Source organism: Oncorhynchus kisutch, linkage group LG1 (assembly GCF_002021735.2).
Source record: "Oncorhynchus kisutch isolate 150728-3 linkage group LG1, Okis_V2, whole genome shotgun sequence".
NCBI lineage: Eukaryota > Metazoa > Chordata > Actinopteri > Salmoniformes > Salmonidae > Oncorhynchus > Oncorhynchus kisutch.
The window spans coordinates 47610416-47638222 of record NC_034174.2 but is presented as its reverse complement, the minus strand read 5'-3'; the positions used below and the strand labels follow the sequence as shown (position 1 = coordinate 47638222).

The 27807-nt window shown below is 44.1% G+C and overlaps 2 protein-coding genes across 2 annotated transcripts; one reads left to right on the top strand and one right to left on the bottom strand.

The window, feature by feature from the left end:
* tpgs2 (tubulin polyglutamylase complex subunit 2) lies at positions 1–7529 on the top strand. Its single transcript, XM_020485059.2, has 7 exons — positions 1–196; positions 383–462; positions 3568–3655; positions 3765–3902; positions 4129–4242; positions 4463–4626; positions 5390–7529. The coding sequence occupies exons 1-7, from the start codon at positions 121–123 to the stop codon at positions 5606–5608; spliced, it is 879 nt and encodes a 292-aa protein (XP_020340648.1). The 5' UTR covers positions 1–120; the 3' UTR covers positions 5609–7529.
* On the bottom strand, positions 4323–27807 carry aqp7 (aquaporin 7). Its single transcript, XM_020485035.2, has 6 exons — positions 27454–27807; positions 22334–22460; positions 22062–22199; positions 21685–21803; positions 9071–9288; positions 4323–6671 (listed from the first exon to the last, which is right to left on the bottom strand). Exons 1-6 carry the CDS (start codon positions 27577–27579, stop codon positions 6473–6475), a joined length of 927 nt encoding a protein of 308 aa, XP_020340624.1. The 5' UTR covers positions 27580–27807; the 3' UTR covers positions 4323–6472.

The window sequence follows — 27807 nt, the reverse complement described above, 5'->3', positions numbered from 1 at the left end:
ATCAATAATTGTGGTGCACCATAACATCTCAGAGAAGAAGATCATCTGCGACTCCTCCAGAAAATGAACTGTTAGATGGATTATATTAATATTTCTCTGCTGTGATTTCTAATTATTGAAATGGAGGAGACAAAGGAAGGTTTAACATGTAAAGGGGTCGCTGAAAGGCTGACACTCGGCATCACCAGAGTACTTGGTAAGCATTCATTTTCGCTGGCTAGCTAGCGTTTGATTTAGCAAGCCTGTTGTGGTTGCTGCTAGGCTAGCTAGCTCGCTAGAAGCCTGTTTGGGACGTCCTGTTAGGATTTATTTATTCTTCATTGCATTACAGTTGTGGCTAACATTAATTGTCATTATGCTGTATAATATTTTGGTGTCACAGAGAGTATGCCCGGGGTGATGGACGTGCGTTTTGTGGAGAGGGAGCCTGCAGAGAAGCGATGCCTGCTGTCATGGGAACAGGTAAAAACACAGGCTGGCTGCATTTCAATACTAAAATTGCTCCTTCTCTCCATCACGTCAGTGTAGGACAGGTGAAGGAAAGGAGGGAGAGAGGTTCTTATCCCGGTTTGGGAGGGAATTCTGTGTCAACCCATTTGAATTCAATCATTTTTTGATAGCAACAGAACTTTCCATACATATTTGCCCATGGAAGAAGTGGTCAGAAAGTGACTTAATGGACCCAGCCCAAAGGCCGGCAGATGACGATATCGAGTTGTCATTTTACATTCAAATGCATTGTATGCAGCCTGCAAAACATTAGTATCCCTCGTGGACCGGTATGTACCTAAAACATTATCCATTCAGGCTGCATAGGCTTTGATTTCCTCAGATGGATACTTTGGAATTATACCAATGGGAAGTCTATGGCTAACTATAATGGTCGTTAGCATTTGCCAAACCACCTCTGACGAATGCCTTCATACTGGACATAGGCATATAAAGGTATCCACGATTTCATCTGACTCTGGGCAAGTAAATAAATTGCCTCATTGCCAAAATCCCTTTAACTCTGTAATGGTGAGAATGTGGGAAATAATTGGAAAATATGCATACTTTCCTTATGGAACACCATTTTCCACCACCATGCTATAGTGGCTAAATGCTCATCCCGGATGTGGTCTTTCATTTTCAGGCAATCAAGTTGCAGCAGCAGGCCTGCCAACCTTTGAACATACTGTAGCTTGGAGTGAGATTGTGAATGTCATTGGCTCCACCCCAAGTCCGTGTTCTGACCAAATCAATTAAACAGATAATACAATCCCCTGAACACAAGATTACATAGTTCAAATCTGCCCCTACACCCAACCCAAATGATCTTTCAATGTATCCCCCCTAGAATCAGTTACACAGTTGGGTTCACAATCTGTCTGGGCAAAGATATTGTTCATAATTAGACAAATCAGGTCACCCTACCAAAATTACATGCTAATAAGGCTGACCTAAGAGGCAGAACTCATGGTCTGATAGTTTCAACCTGATTGGCTAAACGTGATACACAACATCCGGGATTAGCATTTAGCTGAAAATGGTGTTTCATAAGGAAAGTACGCATTTTCGGTCTTCTCACCATTAAATAAAGTTGAGGAGGAAATCGAAGCCTATGCAGCCTGAATGGAGAATGTTGGTTCCAGTGGTTCGAATGAATGTTGGAACCGGTGGTTTGTCTGAGGTGAAGAAGCCGGATGTGTCGGTCCTGGGCTTGCATGGTTACACGTGGTCTGCGGTTGTGAGGCCTAATGGACATACTGCCAAATTCTCTAAAACAATGTTGGCGGTGGCTTATGGTAAAGGAATTAACATTAAATTCTATGGCAACAGCTCTGGTGGACATTCCTGCAGTTAGCATGCCAATTGCACGTTCCCTCAACTTGAGACATCTGTGGTATTGTACTGTGTGACAACTGCACATTTTAGAGTGGCCTTTTATTGTCCCCAGCACAAGGTGCACCTGTGTAATGATCATGCTGTTTAATCAGCTTCTTGATATGCCAAAATTGTCAGGTGGATGGATTATCTTGGCAAAGGAGAAATACTAACAGGGATGTAAACAATTTTGCGCTAAAAATGTTAGCACAATAATATTTTTGTTTATGTGGAATAATTCTGGGATCTTTTATTTCAGCTCATGAAACATGGGACAAACACTACATGTTGTGTATTATATTTTTGTTCAGTATATTTGGTCACCTCTTGAAGAGCATATCAATCAGAACAACAAAAAGTATTATTCCATGCAAATCAATTGCGCAAATGTAGCTCTATCATCGGAGTTACAGAAAGTAACTGCATGCTTTTCATGATCAGTAAACACCAATTGATTTTGTAATTTCTCAATATTGGTCACTATTATTTGGATATTTGAGTGATATAAAAGTGAACTATACCTGACAAGTATGGGTGGTTTAGGTTTAATTTTCCATCCATTGTGGGCTGTGCCTGTCAAGCAGCAGAAGGGGGCATTTGCCGATGAATTGTTAGCCGATAGCCTAATGTTTACTTTGCATGCTATCGGTAGAAACTTTGTACAGGTGGTTAAACATAGCGGTAAGCAGACCTAATGTACTTTTCTCCAACCAACGTAGGCCTACCTAGTGAAGTTATTGAACTATATGTAACAGTATAATTTTAGACCGTCCCCTCGCCCATACCCGGGCGCGAACCAGGGACCCTCTGCACACATCAACAACTGACACCCACGAAGCATCGTTACCCATCGCTCCACAAAAGCCGCGGCCCTTGCAGAGCAAGGGGAACTACTACTTCAAGGTCTCAGAGCAAGTGACGTCACCGATTGACACGCTATTTAGCGCGCACCACCGCTAACTAAGCTAGCCGTTTCACATCCGTTACATATATCCCCTATTCAACATTGCTTTTAAGAGTGTAGTGTTTTATCACAGTTGCTGCTGACAGACATGAAACAGTGATTTGATGGGCCACGTTTCGTATTATGTTACGAATTTCCAAATGCACTATATGTTATGACTTTGCCAAACGTATTATATGTTACAAATTCGAGCTAGGTGACTAACGATAGCTAGCTGGCTAACATTACCTAGGTTAGGGGTTATCATCAAGATTACGTTTAGGAGTTAGGTTAAAGGGTTAGGGGAAGGTTTAGAGCTAGGATAAGGGTTAGCTAACGTACAAAGTAGTTGCAAAGTAGATAAAAAGTAATACATTGTTGAAAAGTTGCTAAACTGCCAAAGACCAGACTGAAGCTACAACATATGCCGAATTTTTTTTTTTTGAGTTCACGCACTTTTTAAAAATGTAAGTGTTTTTTCTTACGAAATTCTAAAATAATTTTACAATGCTGTTTTGTAAGCCCTTAAATTATATAAATCTCAACCATTTATATTTTCCAGTGATGAGATGTCTCATGGTAGGGTATGCAAAATGGGTCAAATTTGAGCAGTTCCAAATAGTCACATTTTTGATCACTTCTACAATGGGCAAATATGTATGGAATGTTTTGTTCAAATCAACAGGGGTGCTGTGAAAAAGTGATTCAATTTAAATAGATTTACCCTTCTGTGTTAACATTTTTTGTGCGGTTTACAGAAAAATACCTGTGTTCTGCCCGAGGACCTCCGAGACTTTTATCTCACAACGGATGGTTTCACCCTTACCTGGAGTGCCAAACTCGAGAGTAGGTAACCCCGACAGTGACACATTCAGCCCCAAACATCCATAGAAGAACAGACAACTGAACACTATCTGTTCTTCTCTCTGTGACACTCTTTCCTATATTGTACCAGATGAATCTGTGCCTTTAGGATGCATGGTGCTCAACGGTGTGGCCAACCTGCGTCCTCTTTGCCAGTCATCGTCAGTGTTCTCCCTTCCCAACGCACCCTCACTGGCTGACCTGGACTGGGACGAAGAACAAGTTGAAGGTGACACCACCTCATTCAGCTACTTAGGGGATTCTTTAGTTTCAGCCTCCAATGTTATTGTATACTCAATCTTCTACCGATGGGTTCCTTGTCGAAATGTTGGACATATTGCAGAATACGGGGGCATTGAAGCAAATGTTCCATAAATTGCTACGTAATGTATAGATAGGCCTATCTAGTTAACATAGGACACACACAGACAATTCACACATTCTGTTTTCCTCAGAGTCAGAGTGTGGGCTGGTGGAGCCCCATTTTGATTCCAGGAGCCGTATCTTTGAGCTGGACCCCTGCAGTGGGAATGGCAAAGTCTGCCTGGTCTACAAAGACTGCACAGAAGGTACTTTCCCATTTACCCATGTGATATGCCACATGCAATGTGTGTGTAAAATATCATGAAAGAATAAGAGAGGAAGACAATTTCCGTTTGCCATATTTTACACCAGACTTTATGAAAGTTATAAAGTTAAATTTGATTTTGACTGGTTAATATTCATGGGAATGTGCCCATAATTATTTCATCCCCCTTGCTCTCTGTCCCATGGCTGTTTTGATTCCAGGTGTGGTGGCCCAGAAGTGTGAGGTGTGGTTCCTGGATCGCTCTCTGTACTGGCACTACCTAACACCCAGCTTCACCGCCTACTACCGCCTGATGATCACCAACTTAGGCCTGCCAGAGTGGCAGAACGCCTTCACCCCCTACGGCCCCAGTCCCCAGGCCAAGGTAATACACCGTTACCCCCTAGAAGGAGCGAGGCTGGGGTTATGGGATTTTGTTGGAATTGGGACAAAATTTAAGAGAATACATTGGGTGTCTAAGAGCACTTGAAAATAGTGACCATTGTTCTTATGTATTGCATGTAGATGTAATTGTAACACATCTACAATGATATGTATTAGAGGCCTACTACCATGTATGTAAGGAAAAACTAAATCAGCACAGCCAAAAAGGTGATCCATTACATACAAGGTAAACACAGATTGTATTGTTTCTTTCAATGTACAATATATAGTCATGTCAAACATAACAGACCCCAGTTAGGCTATGTATCATCACTTTCTGGCCACATCAGCTAAAACAAATAAGTCAGGGCCTAGAACTAAAGTGTTTTGACTGAGGTATGTTGTATGTTGACCCCCAAGCTCTGACCCAATGGAGGGGTCATTAAGTGCATTTGTTTCATTGCCCTGCCCTACCTTGACTAGGTCTCACAAAAAAATATTAGTATTTTAGTCATTTAAGTGTATCCTAAAATGAGTTATACTGTAGTAAGCAACTTATAAATGTGTAGCTATACTTTTTGATTATAAAACTTAACAATAAGGTTTGTTATATATGTTTAAAACAAGTCCGTCTCATGAAAGAGATTTCTCTGAGCACGCAAACCTAAATAAGTACAGTTTAACAGTAGGATATAATGCCATGAGTTTTTGTTCGGTTAGTTAGTTTACCCATTGTGTTTGTGTCATCTATATCTCCCCAACAGCAGTGGGCGTCTCTCTACCAGCCCCTGAGTTTCCACTGTGAGCCCAGTATGGCCGACCTCACCGGAGATCCGCCTGTCAACAAGCTGGACCCCAGCAAAGCCTTCCGGGGCAAAGCAAAGCTGCCCGCCCCGAAGAAGAAACAGTCGGCCCAGGGAGGGATGGGGGGCACTGCCAAGGGGCAGGGGAGTTCGGGGAGGCATAGTGGGGGCAGGCGATAAGGAAACTTCCCCTCCCCCACCCCCCAAAAAATACATATTCAATGGGCTATGGCAGTGTTTCCCCTGCATTTGTTTCTTGAGTGGGGTGAAAATGGCCCGGAAGCAACATATCTGGCTGCTACCATTCAGAATATTGAAGCTAACGATTATGTGGTAGCTAATGGGGCTACAGCGCTTGGCTTCTCAAGTAAGTAATGGCAGGGAAACGGTAGCTATGTATTATACCACTATAAATGCTTCTTCTCCTGTGTGTGTGTGTGTGTGTGAGACATGTTTTTTCTAGCAATGCTGCTATTCCCTGTGAAGCCTTGTAGGCCATCCTGTTGATCCTATTTATTTCCCTTTTGTGTCTATGGCTGTATGTATTTCCTATTAAAGGCAGATGAGAATCGTTTCGGTTAAACCTGTGTTATTGTCGATGGCCATTTTAATGAGTCCAGATTTCCTCCAGTGTCCTCAGATGTGCTGCATTGTGCTTTGAAACCGAAACGAGTAATGAGCACCAATTACATTCTTGACATAGTCTCTTGCATTTTGTCATCAGTTTCAAGGCTCCATAGTTCTATTGGTTGAGGGGTAAGCTGATCCTAGACTTGTACCTACAGGCAACTTCTATATGCAGCTTTGACTTCTGTTAGAGGTGGTCTCATTCATCCTTAGCCTGGGAGCCAAACTGAATTCATGCTCTGTTTCACAGTTGTTTCACTTTCACAATTCATTCTGTCACTTGGACTTGGACCGTCGAGAAAGTAACCAGTCCAGTCAGTGTCCTCTCAGAACAACATCCCCGATGTTTCTGTTCCATTGGATCCTCCTCCAGGTACTTTGGGTGTAGCAAGTGTGCGCACACATAGCTGGGGTGCCTCACACACACACCTCTGGGCTGAGGTTTTTCTGCATATCCAGAGGCGCAGCCTCCTCCTCTGCCTCGTCCTCTATCTCCCTCCTGTGTTCACAGGGGGAAGGGTGGTGCAATTCCACAAAGACCTTGTAGATGGAAGCCCCTGTGACTCCTCCCACCATGGGGGCAAGTACAGGTACCCACCACCAGCCGTTACCTGCCCTGCACAACAGAGAGAGAGAGACAACAGTCTGGAGATTGTTTTTGACTGACTTTGACCACTGTAACCAAACAAAAATAGCTTTGGAGTTTTGTCCTATTTAATTGTATGCTGTATTATTTGGCAGCCCTTGATCAGAATTCAATCTATTGTCATTTCAAGCAGGTGCTCCCGTAACAGGCCTATCAGAATTCCTGATTGACAAGTTTTCCTGATTATCACAGTGGGCTTGTTTGACATTTCAGCTGACATTGAAGGTGACTGTAGACTGACTGATCTACAGATTATCATAAATAAAACATTTTTATTTGTAGATCAGTCAGTCACTTTTTACCCAAAATGCGTCACGTCAGTTGCAATGTTGAACAATCCCAAAATCATTTGAACCATATGAGAGGGACTTATTTTTTGTTGCTACCAAAATTGGAACGTAACTGGCCAGTGAGATCCAATTAGATGCCATAAGAGGGTGAGATCAAATCAGATGCCAAACGGGCACAGCTCTTTTCCTGTTATCTTCGGAACAAGAGGACAGAACAGTACAAAGAAACATCAAAAATAAGTGACTGGCTAGGACAGAGGAAATAATGCAGATTGGCATGGGAAACCAGACTGTCCACTCCAAAATACCTCTACTGCCCTGTAATTGACCCCTGAACCACTGAACATTCTACCAACACCACCATCAACACCTGGCTAAACTCTGAACGCAAAATGTGTGAATGTTGCTAATCCAAAACACCAAGGCAATCTTAGTCCTGCCAGTTTGTTGATATACAGTACCTTAAGAAAGTATTCTCACACCCCTGCTTTTTCCACATTTTGTGTTACAAAGTGATATTAAAATTGATTTAATTGTCTTTTTTTTGGTCAAATGTCTACAGAGAATTCTAATATTTGTTAAATGTTTTATGACAAATAAAACATATATTGATTAGATAGCATTCAACCTATAAATGTTACAATCACCTTTGGCTGTGAGTCTTTGTGTTAAGTCTTTAAGAGCTTTGTACACCTGGATTGTACAATATTAGCCTATAATTATTTTCAAACTTCTTCAAGCTTTGTCAATTTGGTTGTTGTTCATTGCTAGAGAATAATTTTCAGGTCTTGCCATAGATTTTCAAGTAGATTTAAGTCAAAACTGTAACTCTGCCCCTCAGGAACATTCACCGTCTTCTTGGTAAGCAACTCCAGTGTAGATTTGGCCTTGTGTTTTAGGTTATTGTCTTGCTGATATGTGAATTCATCTCCTAGTGTCAGATGGAGAGCAGACTGAACCAGGTTTTCCTCTAGGATTTTGCCTGTGCTTACAGTGGCTCAATTCTGTTTCTTTTGTATCCTGTAAAACCTTCCAGTCTTTAACGATTACAAGCATACCCATAACATGATGCAACCACCACTATGCTTGAAAATATGGTACTCAGTAATATGTTGTATTGGATTTGAACCAAACATAATGCTTTGTATTCAGGCCAAAATGTGAATTGCTTTGCCAATTAATGAATTAGTATCACTATAGAATAATATATTTTTTTGCCCTTTCGTCAATTGTTTTTGCAGTATTACTTTAGTGCCTTTATGCAAACAGGATGCTAGTTTTGGAATATTTTATTCTGTAGAGGCTTCCTTTTCATGCTGTCAATCAGGTTAGTATTGTGGTATAACTACAATGTTGTTGTTCCATCCACAGTCTCCTCTTATCACGGCCATTAAACTCTGTAACAGTTTAAAGTCACCATTTAAAAAAAAAAATTTTTTAACCTTTATTTTACTAGGCAAGTCAGAGCGGTGACCCCTGAGCGGTGACCTTCCTCTCCGGCAACTGAGTTAGGAAGGACACCTGTATCTTTTTAGTGACTGGGTGTATTGATATACTTTGGATGGTGTAATTAATAACTCCACCATGCTCAAAGGGATATTCAATGTGTGCTTTTTTCTATGCATCTACCAATAGGTGCCCTTCTTTGCGGGGCATTGGAAAACCTGCTTTGTCTTTGTGGTTGAATATGTGTTAGAAATTCACTGCTCGACTGAGGGACCTTACAGAAAATTGTATGTGTGGGCTAAAGACACAAGGTAGTCATTCAAAAATAATGTTAAACACTATTATTGCACACAGAGTGAGTCCATGCAACGTATTCATGTTTGTGACTTGTTAAGCACATCTTTACTCCTGAACTTATTTAGGTGTGAATACTTTCTGAAGGCAGTGTAAGATAAAAAGCCCTTGCAAGACTAGCAGGCAAGGTTGGGGTCAATTCACTTTTCAATCCACTCAGTTCTGAAAATGGCCAATTCACATTTGAATTCATAAATTGAATATCAAATAACTAATTCACTGAACCAAAACTGAGAACTGAATTGACCACCACCAGGTCTTACTCCCCTCCAGTCTTACCGGAACACCTCTGGCCCCCAGCCTGCTATAGCGGTGAAGATTCGAGGTCCCAGGTCGCGGCTAGGGTTGATAGCGTATCCACTGTTGCTCCCCAGAGAGACTCCTATGAGCAGTACCAACAGGCCCACAGCGATGGGCTCACCCCCCGATGGAGCAGGCTGGTTCCTTTGGTCAGACAGGGCCATCAGGCACAGCAACAACATGGCCGTGCCGATCACCTGGAACACACACAGCGAGAAAGCGGACATTAGGTTAATATGTCTACTGTCTGCGAGAGTAAAACAACCATGATTGACACTATGGGACCAAATCAGACTTAGGAAATGTATGCCTTTTTTAAGCGTTCTGATTTAAGCACTTCTCAGTAGTTGGTATTCAGACTTACCATAATCATGAGCATAACATGGTTTGCGGGTGTGGCTCTCTTGCACACACTGAATACATTTGATTCGATCCAACAAAAAACACACCTACTGGGTTGGCCAATTTGATCAGAGTTTTTCTTCAATATGTTTTTCTGTTCATCTTAAGCAATCCATCTAAATAACGTGTACCTTTAATTTGAATATAATCGGCACAACATTACAATGCAGCCTATGAAAAATGCTTTCAGAATGGATATCAATGAAAGATAGCCATCAAAAAATGCATATTTATCTCTGTTCAGAACCCATGTGTAGATTTCAAAACACTGATATTTCACAGTATGTATGTTTAGGGGAGTTTTCAGGAACCCTAGGCTACTTCATAGAAAATTTTGGAGAACAGAACTGTTTTGATTAATAGTGAACATATAATTGTAATAGGGAGAATAGTGTACAATAGTATACCCTGGCTCATTGCCCGCACTGACCATGGAACTTAAGGTTACCTAATGCAGGGTTCTCAAAGTGGGGTACGCGGACGAGGTAGGCTACTGCAGGGGGTCCGTGACCAGATCTTAAAATACTGTTTTAAAACATAGTTAATTTTTCTAAAAACAACAGATTAAACACATTTTGTCCAAAGGATCAGTGGAACAAGTTAGATGGTGTAATACAATGTAATATTATTCAAAATACAATTTATGTTCTTAACTCTGGGAAACATAGGTCAAACATTATTATTATTGTTTTTACATTTTTTTTATTTTTTTACATGAAATGCATTGTAATTTAAACTTTATAACTGAACATTTTTATTTCTGCCTCATGGCAAAATGTGTAGAATTGCAGAAAATTTGCTTGAAAATGGCAGGCCTTTAAAATGTTCCTGTCGGACTTAGTTCATCCAGCCATGCACTGCCAAAGTCATAGTAACACTCCTTGTATGCTATTGTTATCTTACTGATGTTGTGTTCTCAAAACAAATCAAAATGTTTGTCACATGCGCTTTGTAGTAACGGGCGGTGCATTTGCCATACCAAGCGTGTAACGGTTCTCTTTTGGTGAAGGAGAGTCGGACCAAAATGCGGCGTGTAGATTGCGATCCATGTTTAATCAACAAACGTAAAACACGAATCAATACAAAAAACTACAAAAACAACAAACGTAACGAAAACCGAAACAGCCCTATCTGGTGAAAACACAGAGACAGGAACAATCACCCACAAACACACAGGCTACCTAAATATGGTTCCCAATCAGAGACAATGACTAACACCTGCCTCTGATTGAGAACCATATCAGGCCAGACATAGAAATAGACAAACTAGACATGAAACATAGAATGCCCACTCAGCTCACACCCCAATACATACACACCACATACAAAAACCCATGCCATACCCTGGCCTGACCAAATAAATGAAGATAAACACAAAATACTTCGACCAGGGCGTGACAAAGCGGTGATGTAGCCAGTCAAGATGCACTCAATGGTGCAGCTGTAGAACCTTTTGAGGATCCGAGGGTCAATACCAAATCTTTTAAGCCTCCTGAGGGGGATGAGATGCTGCCTGCCGTGCCCTCTTCACGACTTTGCGGGTGTGTGGATCATGTTAGGTCCTTAGTGATGTGGACGCCAAGGAACTTGAAGCTCTCCACCCGCTCCACAACAGCCCTGTCGATGTGGATGTGCTCTCCCCTCTTTCTCCTACAGTCCACGATCAATCCACATTTTGCTCACATCGGCCACGGAGAGCGGGATCACATAGCCATCTGGGAAAAACAGGAGCTTTCACGCAAAGCACAATGTTATATTCCTCGAAGCGAGCATAAAAGGCATTTAGCTTGTCTGGGAGTTCTGCGTCGCTGGACAACTCATTGCTGGGTTTATTTTTGTAATCCTTTATCGTCTGCAAGCCCTGCTACATACGATGAGAGACGGTGCTAGTAGAATAGGATTCCACCCTTTTCCTATATTGTCCTTTTACATCTTTGATGTCTTGTCGGGGTTCGTAGCGGGATTTCTTGATTGCTTCCATGAACGTGTCCTGTTCCTTGTAAGCGATAGCTCTAGCCTTTAGCCCAGTGTGGATATTGCCTGGAATCCATAGTTTTCCCAGTCTGTACTAGCAAAACAGTCTTGTAACCTCACATCTGCTTCATCTGACCACTTCTGTATTGAGCGCATCACTGGTTCTTCCTGTTTGAGCTTTTGCTTGTAAACAGGAGAATTGAGTCATGGTCAGATTTGTCGAGGGTGGTACAAGGGAGGGCCTTGTATGCATTTCTGTGGGTAAAATAAAAGTGGTCTAGAGGTAGGACGGTTTTATGTCTCCACAAATTAAAATTTCCCCCCACCAAAAATGCTGCCTCTGGGTGAGCGGTCTCTTGTTTGTTTATGGCCCCATACAGTTTGTTGAATGCCAGAGTGGTGTTTGCTTGGGGCGGGATGTAGACAGCCGTGATAATTAAGGATGAGAACTCTCCTGCTAGATGACAGGGTTTGCAGCTTACCATTAGGTATTCTATATCAGGTGAACAAAAGCTAGAGATATCCTTCACACTTGAAGCAGCACACCAGTTGTTATATATGAAAAAAGACACTCCACCTCCTTTCGACTTCTCCGAAGGCGCGGTACGATCCTGCCGCTGCATGGATAATCCACTGAGTACTACATGCATAGCGTCATCAGCCGGCCACGTTTCAGTACTCAACGTCAACGAAACAAAAGATGATCGTGGACTTCAGCAAAAGCAGAGGGAGCACCCCCTTATCCACATCGACGGGACAGTAGTGGAGAAGGTGGAAAGTTTTAAGTTCCTTGGTGTACACATCATGGACAAATTGAAATGGTCCACCCACACAGACAGCGTGGTGAAGAAGGCGCAACAGCGCCTCTTCAACCTCAGGAGGCTGAAACAATTTGTCTTGTCATCATAAACACCCAAAACTTTTACAGATGCACAATCGAGAGCCTGGTACGGCAACTGCTCCGCCCACAACGGGAAGGCTCTCCAGAGGGTAGTGAGTTCTGCACAACACATCACCGGGGGAAAACTACCTGCCCTCCAGGACACCTACACCACCCGATGTCACAGGAAGGCCAAAAAGATCATCAAGGACAACAACCACCCGAGCCACTGCCTGTTCACCTGCTATCATCTAGAAGGAGAGGTCAGTACAGGTGCATCAAAGCTGGGACAGAGAGACTGAAAAACAGCTTCTATCTCAAGGTCATCAGATTGTAAAACACTAACAATCACTAACAATGAGTGGCTGCCACCAACATACTGACTCAAATCTCTATCTACTTTAAAAATACAAAATTGGATGTAATAAATGTATCTGTTGTGCACTTGAGTGAGGACCCAAAAGCGATTTAACAAAAACAGAGTCCTTTAATGTAAAAACACAGGGAAGACATAGATCCTCTTCAGATGTAGAAAATGGCAAAATAGACAACCCTCAGAGAGGGCGACAAATGAAACAGAAAGTCCTTCTGATATTTACTAAAGAGTCCCCTTCTTAGCAGCAGAGGAGAATAGCTGGGTTGCGGCGACAGACTGCTGGTCTCTCTGGGTAGGCGCGGGTCGTAGCGGACAGAGGTACCTGATCACACGTAGCATCAGAAGAACAGGCAGATTCCAACAGGATGGGACAAGGGTGAAGCAAACAAGACGATAGTTTGGTTCTGGCATGAGAAACTCAAACGAGAATCTGACAAGGAAAGAAGCAGGAACAGAGAGAGAAATAGAGACCTAATCAGAGGGAAAAAGGGAACAGGTGGGAAAAGGGTGAACGAGGTAGTTAGAGGAGATGAGGAACAGCTGGAGGAGGAGAGAAAGAGAAGGTAGCCTAATACGACCAGCAGAGGGAGACAGAGTGAAGAGAAAGAACAGGAACAAGACATAATATGACAAGACATGACAGTACCCCCCCACTCACCGAGCGCCTCCTGGCGCACTCGAGGAGGAAACCTGGCGTCAACGGAGGAAATCATCGATCAGCGAACGGTCCAGCACGTCCCGAGAGGGAACCCAACTCCTTTCCTCAGGACCGTACCCCTCCCAATCTACTAGGTACTGATGACCACGGCCCCGAGGACGCATGTCCAAAATCTTACGGACCCTGTAGATAGGTGCGCCCTCGACAAGGATGGGGGGGGGGGGAGACGAGCGGGGGCGCGAAGAACGGGCTTAACACAGGAGACATGGAAGACCGGGTGGACGCGACGAAGATATCGCGGGAGAAGAAGTCGCACTGCGACAGGATTAATGATCTGAGAAATACGGAACGGACCAATGAACCGCGGGGTCAACTTGCGAGAAGCTGTCTTAAGGGGAAGGTTTTGAGTGGAGAGCCATACTCTCTGACCGCGACAATATCTAGGACTCTTAGTTCTACGCTTATTAGCGGCTCTCACAGTCTGCGCCCTATAACGGCAAAGTGCAGACCTGACCCTCTTCCAAGTGCGCTCACAACGTTGGACAAAAGCCTGAGCGGAGCGGACGCAGGACTCGGCGAGCTGAGACGAGAACAGCGGAGGCTGGTACCCGAGGCTACTCTGAAAAGGAGATAGACCGGTCGCAGACGAAGGAAGCGAGTTGTGGGCGTATTCTGCCCAGGGGAGCTGTTCTGACCAAGACGCAGGGTTACGAAAAGAAAGACTGCGTAAGATGCGACCAATAGTCTGATTGGCCCGTTCTGCTTGACCGTTAGACTGAGGGTGAAAGCCGGAAGAGAGACTGACGGAAGCTCCAATCAATCGGCAAAACTCCCTCCAAAATTGAGACGTGAATTGCGGACCCCTGTCCGAAACGACGTCTGACGGAAGGCCATGAATTCTGAAAACATTCTCGATGATGATTTGTGCCGTTTCTTTAGCAGAAGGGAGCTTAGCGAGGGGAATAAAATGAGCCGCCTTAGAGAACCTATCGACAACCGTAAGAATAACAGTCTTCCCCGCTGACGAAGGCAGTCCGGTGATAAAATCTAAGGCGATGTGAGACCACGGTCGAGAGGGAATGGGAAGCGGTCTAAGACGGCCGGCAGGAGGGGAGTTACCGGACTTAGTCTGCACGCAGACCGAACAAGCAGCCATGAAACGACGCGTGTCACGCTCCCGAGTGGGCCACCAAAAACGCTGGCGAATGGAAGCAAGCGGCTAACTTGGCAGAGTGAGCCCACTGAAGAACGGCCAGACGAGTAGGAACGGGAACGAAAAGAAGGTTCCTAGGACAAGCGCGCGGCGACGGAGTGTGAGTGAGTGCTTGCTTTACCTGCCTCTCAATTCCCCAGACAGTCAACCCGACAACACGCCCCTCAGGGAGAATCCCCTCGGGGTCGGTGGAGACTACTGAAGAACTGAAGAGACGAGATAAAGCATCAGGCTTGGTGTTCTTAGAGCCCGGACGATAAGAAATTACGAACTCGAAACGAGCGAAAAACAGCGCCCAACGAGCCTGACGCGCATTAAGTCGTTTGGCAGAACGGATGTACTCAAGGTTCCTATGGTCAGTCCAAACGACAAAAGGAACGGTCGCCCCCTCCAACCACTGTCGCCATTCGCCTAGGGCTAAGCGGATGGCGAGCAGTTCGCGGTTTCCCACATCATAGTTACGTTCCGACGGCGACAGGCGATGAGAAAAATACGCGCAAGGGTGGACCTTGTCGTCAGAGAGGGAGCGCTGAGAAAGAATGGCTCCCACGCCCACCTCTGACGCGTCAACCTCGACAACGAACTGTCTAGAGACGTCAGGTGTAACAAGGATAGGTGCGGATGTAAAGCGATTCTTGAGAAGATCAAAAGCTCCCTGGGCGGAATCGGACCACTTAAAGCACGTCTTGACAGAAGTAAGGGCTGTGAGGGAAGCTGCCACCTGACCGAAATTACGGATGAAACGACGATAGAAATTCGCGAAGCCGAGAAAGCGCTGCAGCTCGACGCGTGACTTAGGAACGGGCCAATCAATGACAGCTTGGACCTTAGCGGGATCCATCTTAATGCCTTCAGCGGAAATAACAGAACCGAGAAATGTGACGGAGGAGGCATGAAAAGTGCACTTCTCAGCCTTCACATAAAGACAATTCTCTAAAAGGCGCTGGAGGACACGTCGAACGTGCTGAACATGAATCTGGAGTGACGGTGAAAAAAATCAGGATATCGTCAAGGTAGACGAAAACAAAGATGTTCAGCATGTCTCTCAGGACGTCATTTACTAATGCCTGAAAGACAGCTGGAGCGTTTGCGAGGCCGAAAGGAAGAACCCGGTATTCAAAGTGCCCTAACGGAGTGTTAAACGCCGTTTTCCACTCGTCCCCCTCCCTGACGCGCACGAGATGGTAAGCGTTACGAAGGTCCAACTTAGTGAAAAACCTGGCTCCCTGCAGGATCTCGAAGGCTGAAGACATAAGAGGAAGCGGATAACGATTCTTAACTGTTATGTCATTCAGCCCTCGATAATCTATGCAGGGGCGCAGGGACCCGTCCTTCTTCTTAACAAAAAAACCCCCCGCTCCGGCGGGAGAGGAGGAGGGGACTATGGTACCGGCGTCGAGAGCTACAGACAAATAATCTTCGAGAGCCTTATGTTCGGGAGCCGACAGAGAGTATAGTCTACCCCGGGGGGGGGGGGGGTGGTTCCTGGAAGGAGATCAATACTACAATCATACGACCGGTGCGGAGGAAGAGAGGTGGCCCTGGACCGACTGAACACCGTGCGCAGATCGTGATATTCCTCCGGCACCCTCGTCAAATCACCAGGCTCCTCCTGTGAAGAAGAGACAGAGGAAACAGGAGGGATAGCAGACATTAAACATTTCACATGACAAGAGACGTTCCAGGAGAGGATAGAATTACTAGACCAATTAATAGAAGGATTATGACAAACTAGCCAGGGATGACCCAAAACAACAGGTGTAAAAGGTGAACGAAAAATTTAAAAAGAAATGGTTTCGCTATGATTACCAGAGACAGTGAGGGTTAAAGGTAGCGTTTCACGCTGAATCCCGGGGAGAGGACTCCCATCCAGAGCGAACAAGGCCGTGGGCTCCTTTAACTGTCTGAGAGGAATGTCATGTTCCCGAGCCCAGGTCTCGTCCATAAAGCAGCCCTCCGCCCCAGAGTCTATCAAGGCGCTGCAGGAAGCTGACGAACCGGTCCAGCGTAGATGGGCCGACAAGGTAGTGCAGGATCTTGAAGGAGAGACCAGAGTAGTAAGCGCTCACCAGTAGCCCTCCTCTTACTGATGAGCTCTGGCTTTTACTGGACATGAAGTGACAAAATGACCAGCGGAACCGCAATAGAGACAGAGGCGGTTGGTGATTCTCCGTTCTCTCTCCTTAGTCGAGATGCGGATACCCCCCAGCTGCATAGGCTCAGCACCCGAGCCGGCGGAGGAAGATGGTAGTGATGCGGAGAGGGGGGGCAACGGAGAACACGAGCTCCTTTCCCCGAGCTCGGTGACGAAGATCAACCCGTCGCTCTATGCGAATAGCGAGTTCAATCAAGGAATCCACGCTGGAGGGAACCTCCCGGGAGAGAATCTCATCCTTTACCTCAGCGCGGAGACCCTCCAGAAAACGAGCGAGCAAAGCTGGCTCGTTCCAGTCACTGGAGGCAGCAAGAGTGCGAAACTCAATAGAGTAATCTGTTATGGATCGATTACCTTGACATAGGGAAGCCAGGACCCTGGAAGCTTCCTCCCCAAAAACAGAACGATCAAAAACCCGTATCATCTCCTCCTTAAAGTCCTGATACTGGTTAGTACACTCAGCCCTCACCTCCCAGATAGCCGTGCCCCACTCACGAGCCCGTCCAGTAAGGAGAGATATGACATAGGCGATACGAGCTGTGCTCCTGGAGTAAGTGTTGGGCTGGAGAGAAAACACAATATCACACTGGGTGAGGAACGAGCGGCATTCAGTGGCCTCCCCAGAGTAACACGGCGGGTTATTGATTCTGGGCTCCGGAGATTCGGAAGCCCTGGAAGTGGCCGGTGGATCGAGGCGGAGATGGTGAACCTGTCTTGTGAGGTCGGAGACTTGGGCGGTCAGGGTCTCAACGGCATGTCGAGCAACAGACAATTCCTGCTCGTGTCTGCCTAGCATCGCTCCCTGGATCTCGACGGCTGAGTGGAAAGGATCCGAAATCGCTGGGTCCATTCTTGGTCAGATTCTTCTGTTGTGCACTTGAGTGAGGACCCAAAAGCGATTTAACAAAAACAGAGTCCTTTAATGTAAAAACACAGGGAAGACATAGATCCTCTTCAGATGTAGAAAATGGCAAATTAGACAACCCTCAGAGAGGGCGACAAATGAAACAGAAAGTCCTTCTGATATTTACTAAAGAGTCCCCTTCTTAGCAGCAGAGGAGAATAGCTGGGTTGCGGCGACAGACTGCTGGTCTCTCTGGGTAGGCGCGGGTCGTAGCGGACAGAGGTACCTGATCACACGTAGCATCAGAAGAACAGGCAGATTCCAACAGGATGGGACAAGGGTGAAGCAAACAAGACGATAGTTTGGTTCTGGCATGAGAAACTCAAACGAGAATCTGACAAGGAAAGAAGCAGGAACAGAGAGAGAAATAGAGACCTAATCAGAGGGAAAAAGGGAACAGGTGGGAAAAGGGTGAACGAGGTAGTTAGAGGAGATGAGGAACAGCTGGAGGAGGAGAGAAAGAGAAGGTAGCCTAATACGACCAGCAGAGGGAGACAGAGTGAAGAGAAAGAACAGGAACAAGACATAATATGACAAGACATGACAGTATCACTAGTCACATAAAACAATGCCACTTTATATAATGTTTACATACCTTACATTACTCATCTCATATGTATATACTGTACTCTATACCATCTACTGCATCTTGCTTATGCCGCTCGGCCCTTACCCATCCATATATTTATATGTACGGTACATATTCTTATTCATTCCTTTACACTTGTGTGTAAAAGGTAGTTGTTGTGAAATTGTTAGATGACTTGTTAGATATTACTGCATGGTATTACGCAGCAGTGTTCATGGCAACTGAAACCTTGTTTTCCGGGCTCTGACACATCAAACAAGGTTGTCGAGTGGAGAGCTACAGTATGAAGGGCACTTGGGGGGGAAAGTGGGCTGTCTCCATCCTCCCTGTGTTTAGACACAAAACAATGTGTTGTAGCACGGGGGAAAGTGTTCTGACAAAATAGACATGCTCCTCTTGCAATTTACGTCGGGTGAAAAGTCTTTAGCCCGAGAGGGGGAAGGGCCGGACACCATATGAGCTGTGCTCTGCTCCCCTTTGCCACTGTGGAAGGACCCCTAGGACGGTCTCCCCCTCAGGGGAATCGTTGGGGTGTGACCTCAAAGCGGCTGCTGCGTAGGAACGTCTGACCCAGTTTCGTCTGCCTCTAGTCTAAACACTTACTTGTGGGTTAGCAGTCTGCTGGGCCTGGTGCCCCTGGCGGAGGAGTACTGGCCTCTTCCTGCTGAGGAGGCACGCTGGCTCATGGCTGTGGAGGTTGGACCGGGGTGGGACCCGGGTTGGCAGGGCAGGCAGAAGCTGGAAGCTTCTCCTTCTGCTCTGTACAGTTCCAGTCAATAGGGCCAAACAGTTCCTTTGGCTCAATCGGAGCATCCAGGAAGTCTGCCGTCTCCCCCGTGAGGCTGGACAGGTTCAGCCGCAGGACTCTATCCTCCACCACTGCGAGGCGAATGACACGCCCACAGCCTTGGATAGCACCCGTGGAGGCACGGAGTTTGAGGTCTGAGACGACACAGATCTCTTCCCTGAGCAATGGGTTGGGCTCGTTCTTGTTCAGTTTTTGATATACCATCAGTAGAGTGGTGACGTTCAGTGTCCTAATCTTGAGCTTGGCTGCAGCCCGTTTACACACATCCACGAGCCCATACCCCAGGGTAGGAGAGGGGACATCTCTGCCCAGTGTGGGTCTGGGAGCCAGGGAGTCCTCCTCCCCCTCTTCTTCTCCATCACGGAGGAGACGAAGGATGTTGTCTTCATCCTCATCTATGATCAAGTCATCTTCCCCTAATGCTAGGTCGTCAAACCGTATATCCGGGGGGAGATTGTCCATAAACTCAGCCCTGTCAACCTCAGTACATACAGGACTGGGTAGGGGTTGTTGAGTTGCCTCTTCACCAAAAATGCTGGGAGGAAGATGAGCATGAGGCGGCAGCCTGTCGCACTCGACGCTTGAGGATAGCCTTCGGCAACTCCTAGCAATACACGCAGGACTCAGGAATAGCGAGCCTTGTCTGGGCATGCTCCAGTCCTGGAGAGTTGAAATATAGGGTGTGGGTATGAGAGCCCCACATGGGCATGGGTGTAGGTCAGCAGGTTTGCTGGTCTCGTCCTGTGGAGGGGTAGACACCCAGGCTATGTGTGTGCTGGTCGACGCTGTAGCTGTCCTGTCGTTGGCTAGCTAGAGTTCACCTCGTGGGTTAGTAACCTAGCTAAAGCCAGCACGCTGTTAGCTGAAGAGAATGTGTGTTCTTCGTTAGCTATCAAAAATGATATTTTCTCTTTCCACCAGGTAGGAATAAGCAAAGCGAAGCAGGTAGTTTAGTTACAGCTAGCCGTGTGGCGCTAGCTGAACCAGAGACTGAGAGTAGTTTTCACTGTGATGTCAGTCCTCTCGATGATAAGCTGCTGTCCTACGCTCGGCGATGGATTCTTTGACGGTCCACCTGTGGACAGGTTAGCAGGAAAGTAGAGGTCCAAGTTGAGGAGAGTAGAGGATATTACTGAGGGGAGTAGAGGAGAGTAGAAGAGAGTAGAGGATATTACTGAGGAGAGTAGAGGATCTTAATAGAATCTGTGAGGAAGATGAAAGAAGTGAAGATGGGAGCAGACTATAGCCCCTTGTATAGGAAGTCTATGACAGACCTTGTGTGATTGGATCTTCATAGACTCTGCCCCTTCCTATACTCCGCCCCTAACGAGACGTTACCCAAAGTGAGAGACCAAACAAGTAATTGTAATAGAACTGTGTGATGACATGGCCAAGTATTGCGCCATGCGTCAGGTTCAAACTATTAAGACTTGGTCTGTCACTCCATAAGGATTTAATTAGCCTACATGTTTAAAAAAATATAGACCATTATTAAACATGATCAACTATTACTAGAGATCCTCAGCAACAACCACACGGACGTGACAGCGTCTACAGAGGAAGCATATGAAGGCAAACAAAACAATGCAATTCAATTGAGGGATGTAATGTAATGAAATGAAGGAAACTAACATTAAATCGGCAGTTAAATATGTGTGGTTATTACTGACATTTGATAACATGATAGAAATAGTAGGAACCAGAGAAGGTTGAGGCATATAATTCAAACGTTCGAGTGCCCAAAGGTTCAATTTGGCGTCACTACCATTGTGCATCGTCATCACATGCTCCAGGCTGCAGTAGCCTACCCATTTGGCTTGCATCTCCAAGCTTCATAACTGCAAGTTATAAAGGCCATACAATTAAAATGATGCTTAAGGTCACAGCATGTTGTACTTCGCAGTGGGAAAAGGGCAGAAATTCTTGTCATGCTTTTAGTTTCCTTCTATGTCTCGTTTCATTCTCCAGCGATCCGAGGGAAAAATCATCTTCTTTTTTTTTAAACCATCTTCTCCAAACAGATTGCTCATTTACCTAGCTCGTATCAATTGCTCTTATCAATTTCTAAATTACAGTGCATGAAGAAAAGGGGTTATTTATATCTGGAAAAAAAACAATTAAGTATGAGTTTCCACTTGGAACGAACAGGTTCGCTCGACCTTATCCATGGTTTCCTCAAGCGCAAATGTGGTGGAATTTTGAGCGAATTAAATCAAGGTCAGAATACAGATATCTGTAGACACACCTCTACCACACCTCCATTTCTGTGATCTCCACCCCAAACATGTAGCTGGCTGGCACATGCGTTTCCCCACGCTCAAGTTCAAGGTCAGACTACGCATTGAGAGAAAAGTGCATAAAAAGGAAATGAAGTTCCATTTACGTGCACAAAACTCGGGTCTGAATTCCCCCCTATGTGCCTAATACCTGGACGACACACAATTAACACACATACACACACACACACACACACACACTTGGTGAGAAAAGGGAGAGAAAGCTTGAGTTGTCCTCCGTCAGTGGGAGATGAACGTCCACAGTAAAATGTAGATCAGGGTAAACTGGCTTGACAAACCAATTCAACAGGTGTCTTTATGGAGTAAAATGGGGTTGAATGACCCGTTTCATGCTTACCTGGTCTAAGAATCCAGCATGAAGCGAGAGGTAGGGTGCTGGGTAGGTAGCAAAGATCCCAGCTGTAGCCTTAGGGCCAGACACAGTCAGATTCCCTCCACAGTAGTGGTATATGGCGTCTGGAAATACAGTGACAAAGCAAGTTTCACAGCATTGCACAGCGCCTCATAACCATATTCAACCAACACACTACTACTATCTGTAGGTTAGTAGTGTTAAGGTTGGGAAATGTACATGTATCTCAAACAATAACATTGAAACAAACATTTCCGACCCTCATAGTGACGTTTAATGCACACAAGCGCTTCCTTGTACTGGCTGTATGATTTCCCAAAGTGAACTGGTCATTGTCTTCTATGTTGTCACTCTGTCTTTACCATAGTAAAGGGAGTATATGGTCCCAGCAGCCAAGAAGGAGCCTATCAGCTGACAGAGGATATAGACGGGAAGCATCCTCCAACCCAAACGACCAAAGAGACACATGGAGAATGATACAGCTGCGTTCATATGGGCCCCTAGGAGGTAGAGGAAGAGAGAGAGAGGGAAGTATTTTCCTTTTGCACTTAAATGTGCTGTTATAAGAGGCACCATACATGAAAACGATTTCAACCTTTACCCATGTCAAAATGAGTGGTGTTGTGTTATGTACCTGAGACCCTCCCGCCAATATGCACTCCCATAGCCACGCCCAGGCCGAAGCCCAGGTTGACACTAAGGTACTCTCCGAACGCACCCCGTCCAGTCACGACCTGTGCCACAGAGCCCAAGCCAAACACCTTGAATATAAACACAACATGAACACAACCTGTCAAAAACAGACGTCCACAGAGGCAGTGGGAGAATTGATTACAATAATTTATTACAGCTGTGAATACATCCAAGCTGGTTTGTGGGTCTACGTAATGTATTCCTTCTGGTGCATTTGGATTCACTTAACTCAATTAAACAAATAATTACTGTTAAAGTAAAAACAACAAGCTTTGTCACAAGTTTCAATTCCCTCATTAGGAAATGTGATTGAGAACTAGATTTGGGTCTTGAATGCTTCTTTGATGTGAGTGTCTCTTGCAGAGGCGTCATGCCCATAGGGGGCACAAGAGCACATTCCCCCTCAGATTGGTCCAGTTTGATATTTTTCTGATGTAAAATGAATTATTAAACTTCAACATAATTATTTATAAAAAAATAGATCTGTCAGCGGTATTTTGTGGAGGGGCACACTGACTGAACCAGGCAAAGAGTACCCCCATTCTCCCTAGTAAGTGTTTTCTTCCAAGGTGTACCATGGAGCAAAGACACAGCATTTGATTTGATTTTAGCTGCCGATGATGGGCAGGAGTCACAGGAGGCATGTTTGTAAATGAATTTGATCAAGCTATGTCACCTATTGTTTATTTTTTATTAATAAATTAAAAAAAAAAAAAATTATTTTTATGTAATACAAGACACCTAGCCATTTTATGGAGTTGGTTTGAGTTAGCCAGCTAGAGAGAGTCCCAATCTCCCAACCTCATAACTAGCAACCAAGTCATTTCAGGCTACCAATCAACTTAGGGTAGCTTGTCTAACTACGGTATCTTAGCTGGCATGCTGCGGGCAAAGTTGCTAGACTTTAGGAAAGTGTACAATTACTTAATGTACCCAATAAGAATCACATTCCGTTCAACCTTTTATCCAGATTTTAGGGGGATGCAGACAGCTCAAGAGGTATGCAGAAAATATTTGGTTTAAATTTAATCTGCCATCTTATGATATTATCATGACATCTGTGTGTTAATTATTATTCCATGATATGTGCCTGTATTGACGTGTGGTCCCATGTACTGTGTTGTAATTTGGATGTGACATTTTAGGCATGTTATTGCAGTATATTTAGATGTGTAATTTACAACAGTCAGAATGACACCATCATTAAAATGACAGTTGAACAGGTACATACATTTTTTACAGTGGAGAGGAGGTGAATGAGCCAATTGTAAACTGGGGATGATTAGGTGACTGTATGAGGGCCAGATTGGAAATTTAGCCAGGACACCAGGGTTAACTCTTACTATAAATGCAATGGGATCTTTAGTGACCACAGAGAGTCAGGACACCCGTTTAATGTCCCATCCGAAAAACAGAACCCTACAAAGGGCAATGTCCCCAATCACTGCCCTGGGGCATTGGGATATTATTTCTAGAGCAGAGGAAAGGGTGCCTCCTACTGGCCCTTCAACACCACTTCCAGTAGCATCTGGTCTCCCATTCAGGGACTGACCAGGACCAACTCTGCTTAGCTTCAGAACAAGCCAGCAGTGGGATGCAGGGTGGTATGCTGCTGGAAAAGATGTATCCTTGGATAACCTATGGAGAAAAATATACAATTTTTTTTTTTTTACATAGAATTAGGCAGAATGATTATGGCTCTAGATTCCTGGAAAACCCTTTTTCAGGTGTTTGAAAAATGCATAATTCTCCAACATCCGACCTCCATCCTCACGTACTTCGTTTGTACTTTGTCACTCTGCAAAAACAGCACACAGTTACAGTACTCCCCCTTCTAAATAACTTGAAATGGTCTAACCAGGTCTTGTATCTGGACGTAGCCTAGACTAGCTAACAAGCCAGCTAACTTATTTTTTGCCAATCAGCTTCAGCCAGCCGGTGTGCGACCGTGGCAAAGTGTGTTTGACTTTGGATAGCTATTTAGGGACCGTCAATAAATTATACAATGTAAATGTGACAATATTTTAATGTTGCTCATCTTTGAGCTGTATTTGTATCTGAATTTCTACAAATAATAGTTGTTTGAAGTTTTTAAGTCACTGAAATTTGGAGCTATTGACATTTAAAATCACTGTCCCATCTACATTGTGTAATTTACTGATGTTCCCTAACTAGCCCTCATAGGGATATCGAATGTCAAACCAAATTGACCATGGGCATTACGATGGGGTCAGGTGCAGCTGCGCTCCAAATTTATGATTATTTGTGTGCTGCCAGTTTTGGGTGTGTTTTTTATTTATTTATTTTATTTAACCTTTATTTAACCAGGTAGGCAAGTTGAGAACAAGTTCTCATTTACAATTGCGACCTGGCCAAGATAAAGCAAAGCAGTTCGACAGATAAAACGACACAGAGTTACACATGGAGTAAAAACAAACATACAGTCAATAATGCAGTATAAACAAGTCTATATACAATGTGAGCAAATGAGGTGAGAAGGGAGGTAAAGGCAAAAAAGGCCATGATGGCAAAGTAAATACAATATAGCAAGTAAAATACTGGAATGGTAGTTTTGCAATGGAAGAATGTGCAAAGTAGAAATAAAAAATAATGGGGTGCAAAGGAGCAAAATAAATAAATAAATTAAAATTAAATACAGTTGGGGAAGAGGTAGTTGTTTGGGGTAAATTATAGGTGGGCTATGTACAGGTGCAGTAATCTGTGAGCTGCTCTGACAGTTGGTGCTTAAAGCTAGTGAGGGAGATAAGTGTTTCCAGTTTCAGAGATTTTTGTAGTGTGGGCAGGACTGAAATAATGCCAACCCAAGGAAAACTGTTATAGTACCCTTGATTCCGTGACATACTCCCCCCCCCCCCCCTAATTATCTCACAAATCTCTGTTTTGGATGAGACTGACTTTATGACCAAAATTATCCTATTTACACTTTGTAGTCAATTTTCACACTAGAACAAAAAAAGCAATGGCTGTTTTCTACTAGGCCGTTTTCTACTAGAGAAGTTGTTTATTGCCTTCAGTTGCTCTTTAAGACATTTAAGGTAATTATCACGTCTTGTCCTATAAACCTGTCAACTAATTTTGAGTGATGTACTTAATTAGTTATAGAAATAGAAATATAATCAGTTTAGGCCTTAGGGGGATGGGATTATTGTATGAATATTGTATCATATGTAGGTTAATAAGGTGATGACCTACTTCCAACCCACACGCATGCCCCAAGGTCACTCTTTTGGATCAACCCTCCAAAAATACTTTAACTGGTTACTAGTAAATTAGTTTTTGAAACCAAATATATGATTCAATGTCAACTGTTTAATTGGATTATTACCAAACCTATATTTCAAGTTGCAAACTATTTATTTGAACACTCATAAACCTAATAAATAACTCATATGAATTAATATTTCATCTAAACAATCTTGTTTCAAGTTCACTTTTTAATTTGGAATTACCTATAACATTTTCAACAATTGGGTTACAAGCAATTAAATAATTCCCTGTAAATCAAGATATTAAGTTGGTTGAAAATAATGTTTCCACATTTAGTAGCCACAATATTTATTTAACCTTTATTTAACTAGGCAAGTCAGTTAAGAACAAATTCTTATTTTCAATGACGGCCTAGGAACAGTGGGTTAACTGCCTGTTCAGGGGCAGAACGACAGATTTGTACCATGTCATAATATCATAATCAAGCATTGTGTACAGTAACATAGAAACCATATCAGGCTCTTTTATATGAAATATAATTATGCCAGCATGATTACAGATGCTATTGGTGAAAAAACGACTACAAAGACCAGATTAACTGGAATGACATTCACTCTCACTGGTGTGCAAAAAGAACCAACTGAAAGCCACGACCCAAACAAGCCACGCCTCCAACTCTTCTGATAGGCTGCTTCCGCTACATTTGCCCCAATGCTATTCAATGTGCAAGCGCATGAGGTGTTGAAAGCAGTTTAGAACCTTTCAATCAATTTAAAAAATCACATTGATCTGTCAAATGTGTTATTTGATTTCAGACAAATTTAATAGAAAGTGTCATTTTCAATCATTCCAATCAGTAAAAGCACTTAAGATTAACAACAAGCATCGTCCCATTTTTTGTGTAGGTAAGTCACAAAGGAAAGGGAAAGCTCCTTATACAATTACTGTATAGTAGTAAAGACATTATCACACTACTACCACGTGTGTGTCTTCTGTCTGTGTCCTAAGCTCTAAGAATAGGATTCGTTTTCAGGCATGTGACAAACAGGCAGCGTGTGTGTGTGTGTGTGTGTGTGTGTGTGTGTGTGTGTGTGTGTGTGTGTGTGTGTGTGTGTGTGTGTGTGTGTGTGTGTGTGTGTGTGTGTGTGTGTGTGTGTGTGTGTGTGTGTGAGAGAGAGAGAGAGAGAGAGAGAGAGCGTGCATGCGGCCAACTGGCCAGCCGTGTTATCACAGGGTCAAGCGCATGACAGTGACAACCAATGCCACATGATAAGCATCTACATGGGGAGCGTATTGCAACATGCAATTTGTATGAATATTTCGAAGCAGAATCACAATTGAGTGGAAATCTATCAATGAATATAGACACTAGTAGTAATACGAGTAGTAATAAACTAGTAATAATAAATACCTTTAAATACAACATTTTATTTATTCATTTATAATTCTTGCACTTTTGGAAATATGCAACAACCAAAACATATTACATGGAAATGTAAAATGTAAAATGCAAATAAGCAAGGGAGTAAGGGTGAGGCCGGACTGACGCTTGGATACGAAATTAGAACGGATACATTTTGCTCCTTGTGTGTGTGTGTGTGAAGTGTGTGACGTAAAGCGCCTCCTCTTTTCTAATTGGCTAAGCAGATGGTTACGTATTGTGAAAATACGTTAACGGTCAGCATCAACGTACAACTCCCATTGAGAAAGCATTGGAAATCACGGATACGGATCAAATCAAGGGGCCAGTCCGGCCTTGACCTTAAGAAGTGAGAGGTTGATGTTGTCCTCTAACCCTTTCTCTTTTTTTTTCTCTCTCTATCTTTCTCTTACCATCATGACATAGGTGCTGAGGGCTTCTGCGAGTCCCACCCGAACACGTTCATTTATCACCCAGATCTTGGAGGGTTTTCTACTTCTTCCATGCTCTTGAACGCTCCCCTGCTCCATCGCATGCATCTTATTTCCACAGAGTCACACTCAAGTTTGCAGTCCTTTGTAGGTTGTCAAGGTATCCGGAAGAGTTTGGGCTACGACCCTCAAAATCGCAATCGACACACAGCCTTGTTTATATCTCTTTCTCTTCCCACTTCCCTTTCTCTCGCTTCCTTTTGGCTTGTATTTTATGGCCTCTCCCCTCCCCTCCCACACCCTCTTTCCTCCCCACACAGACACACAAACACACAG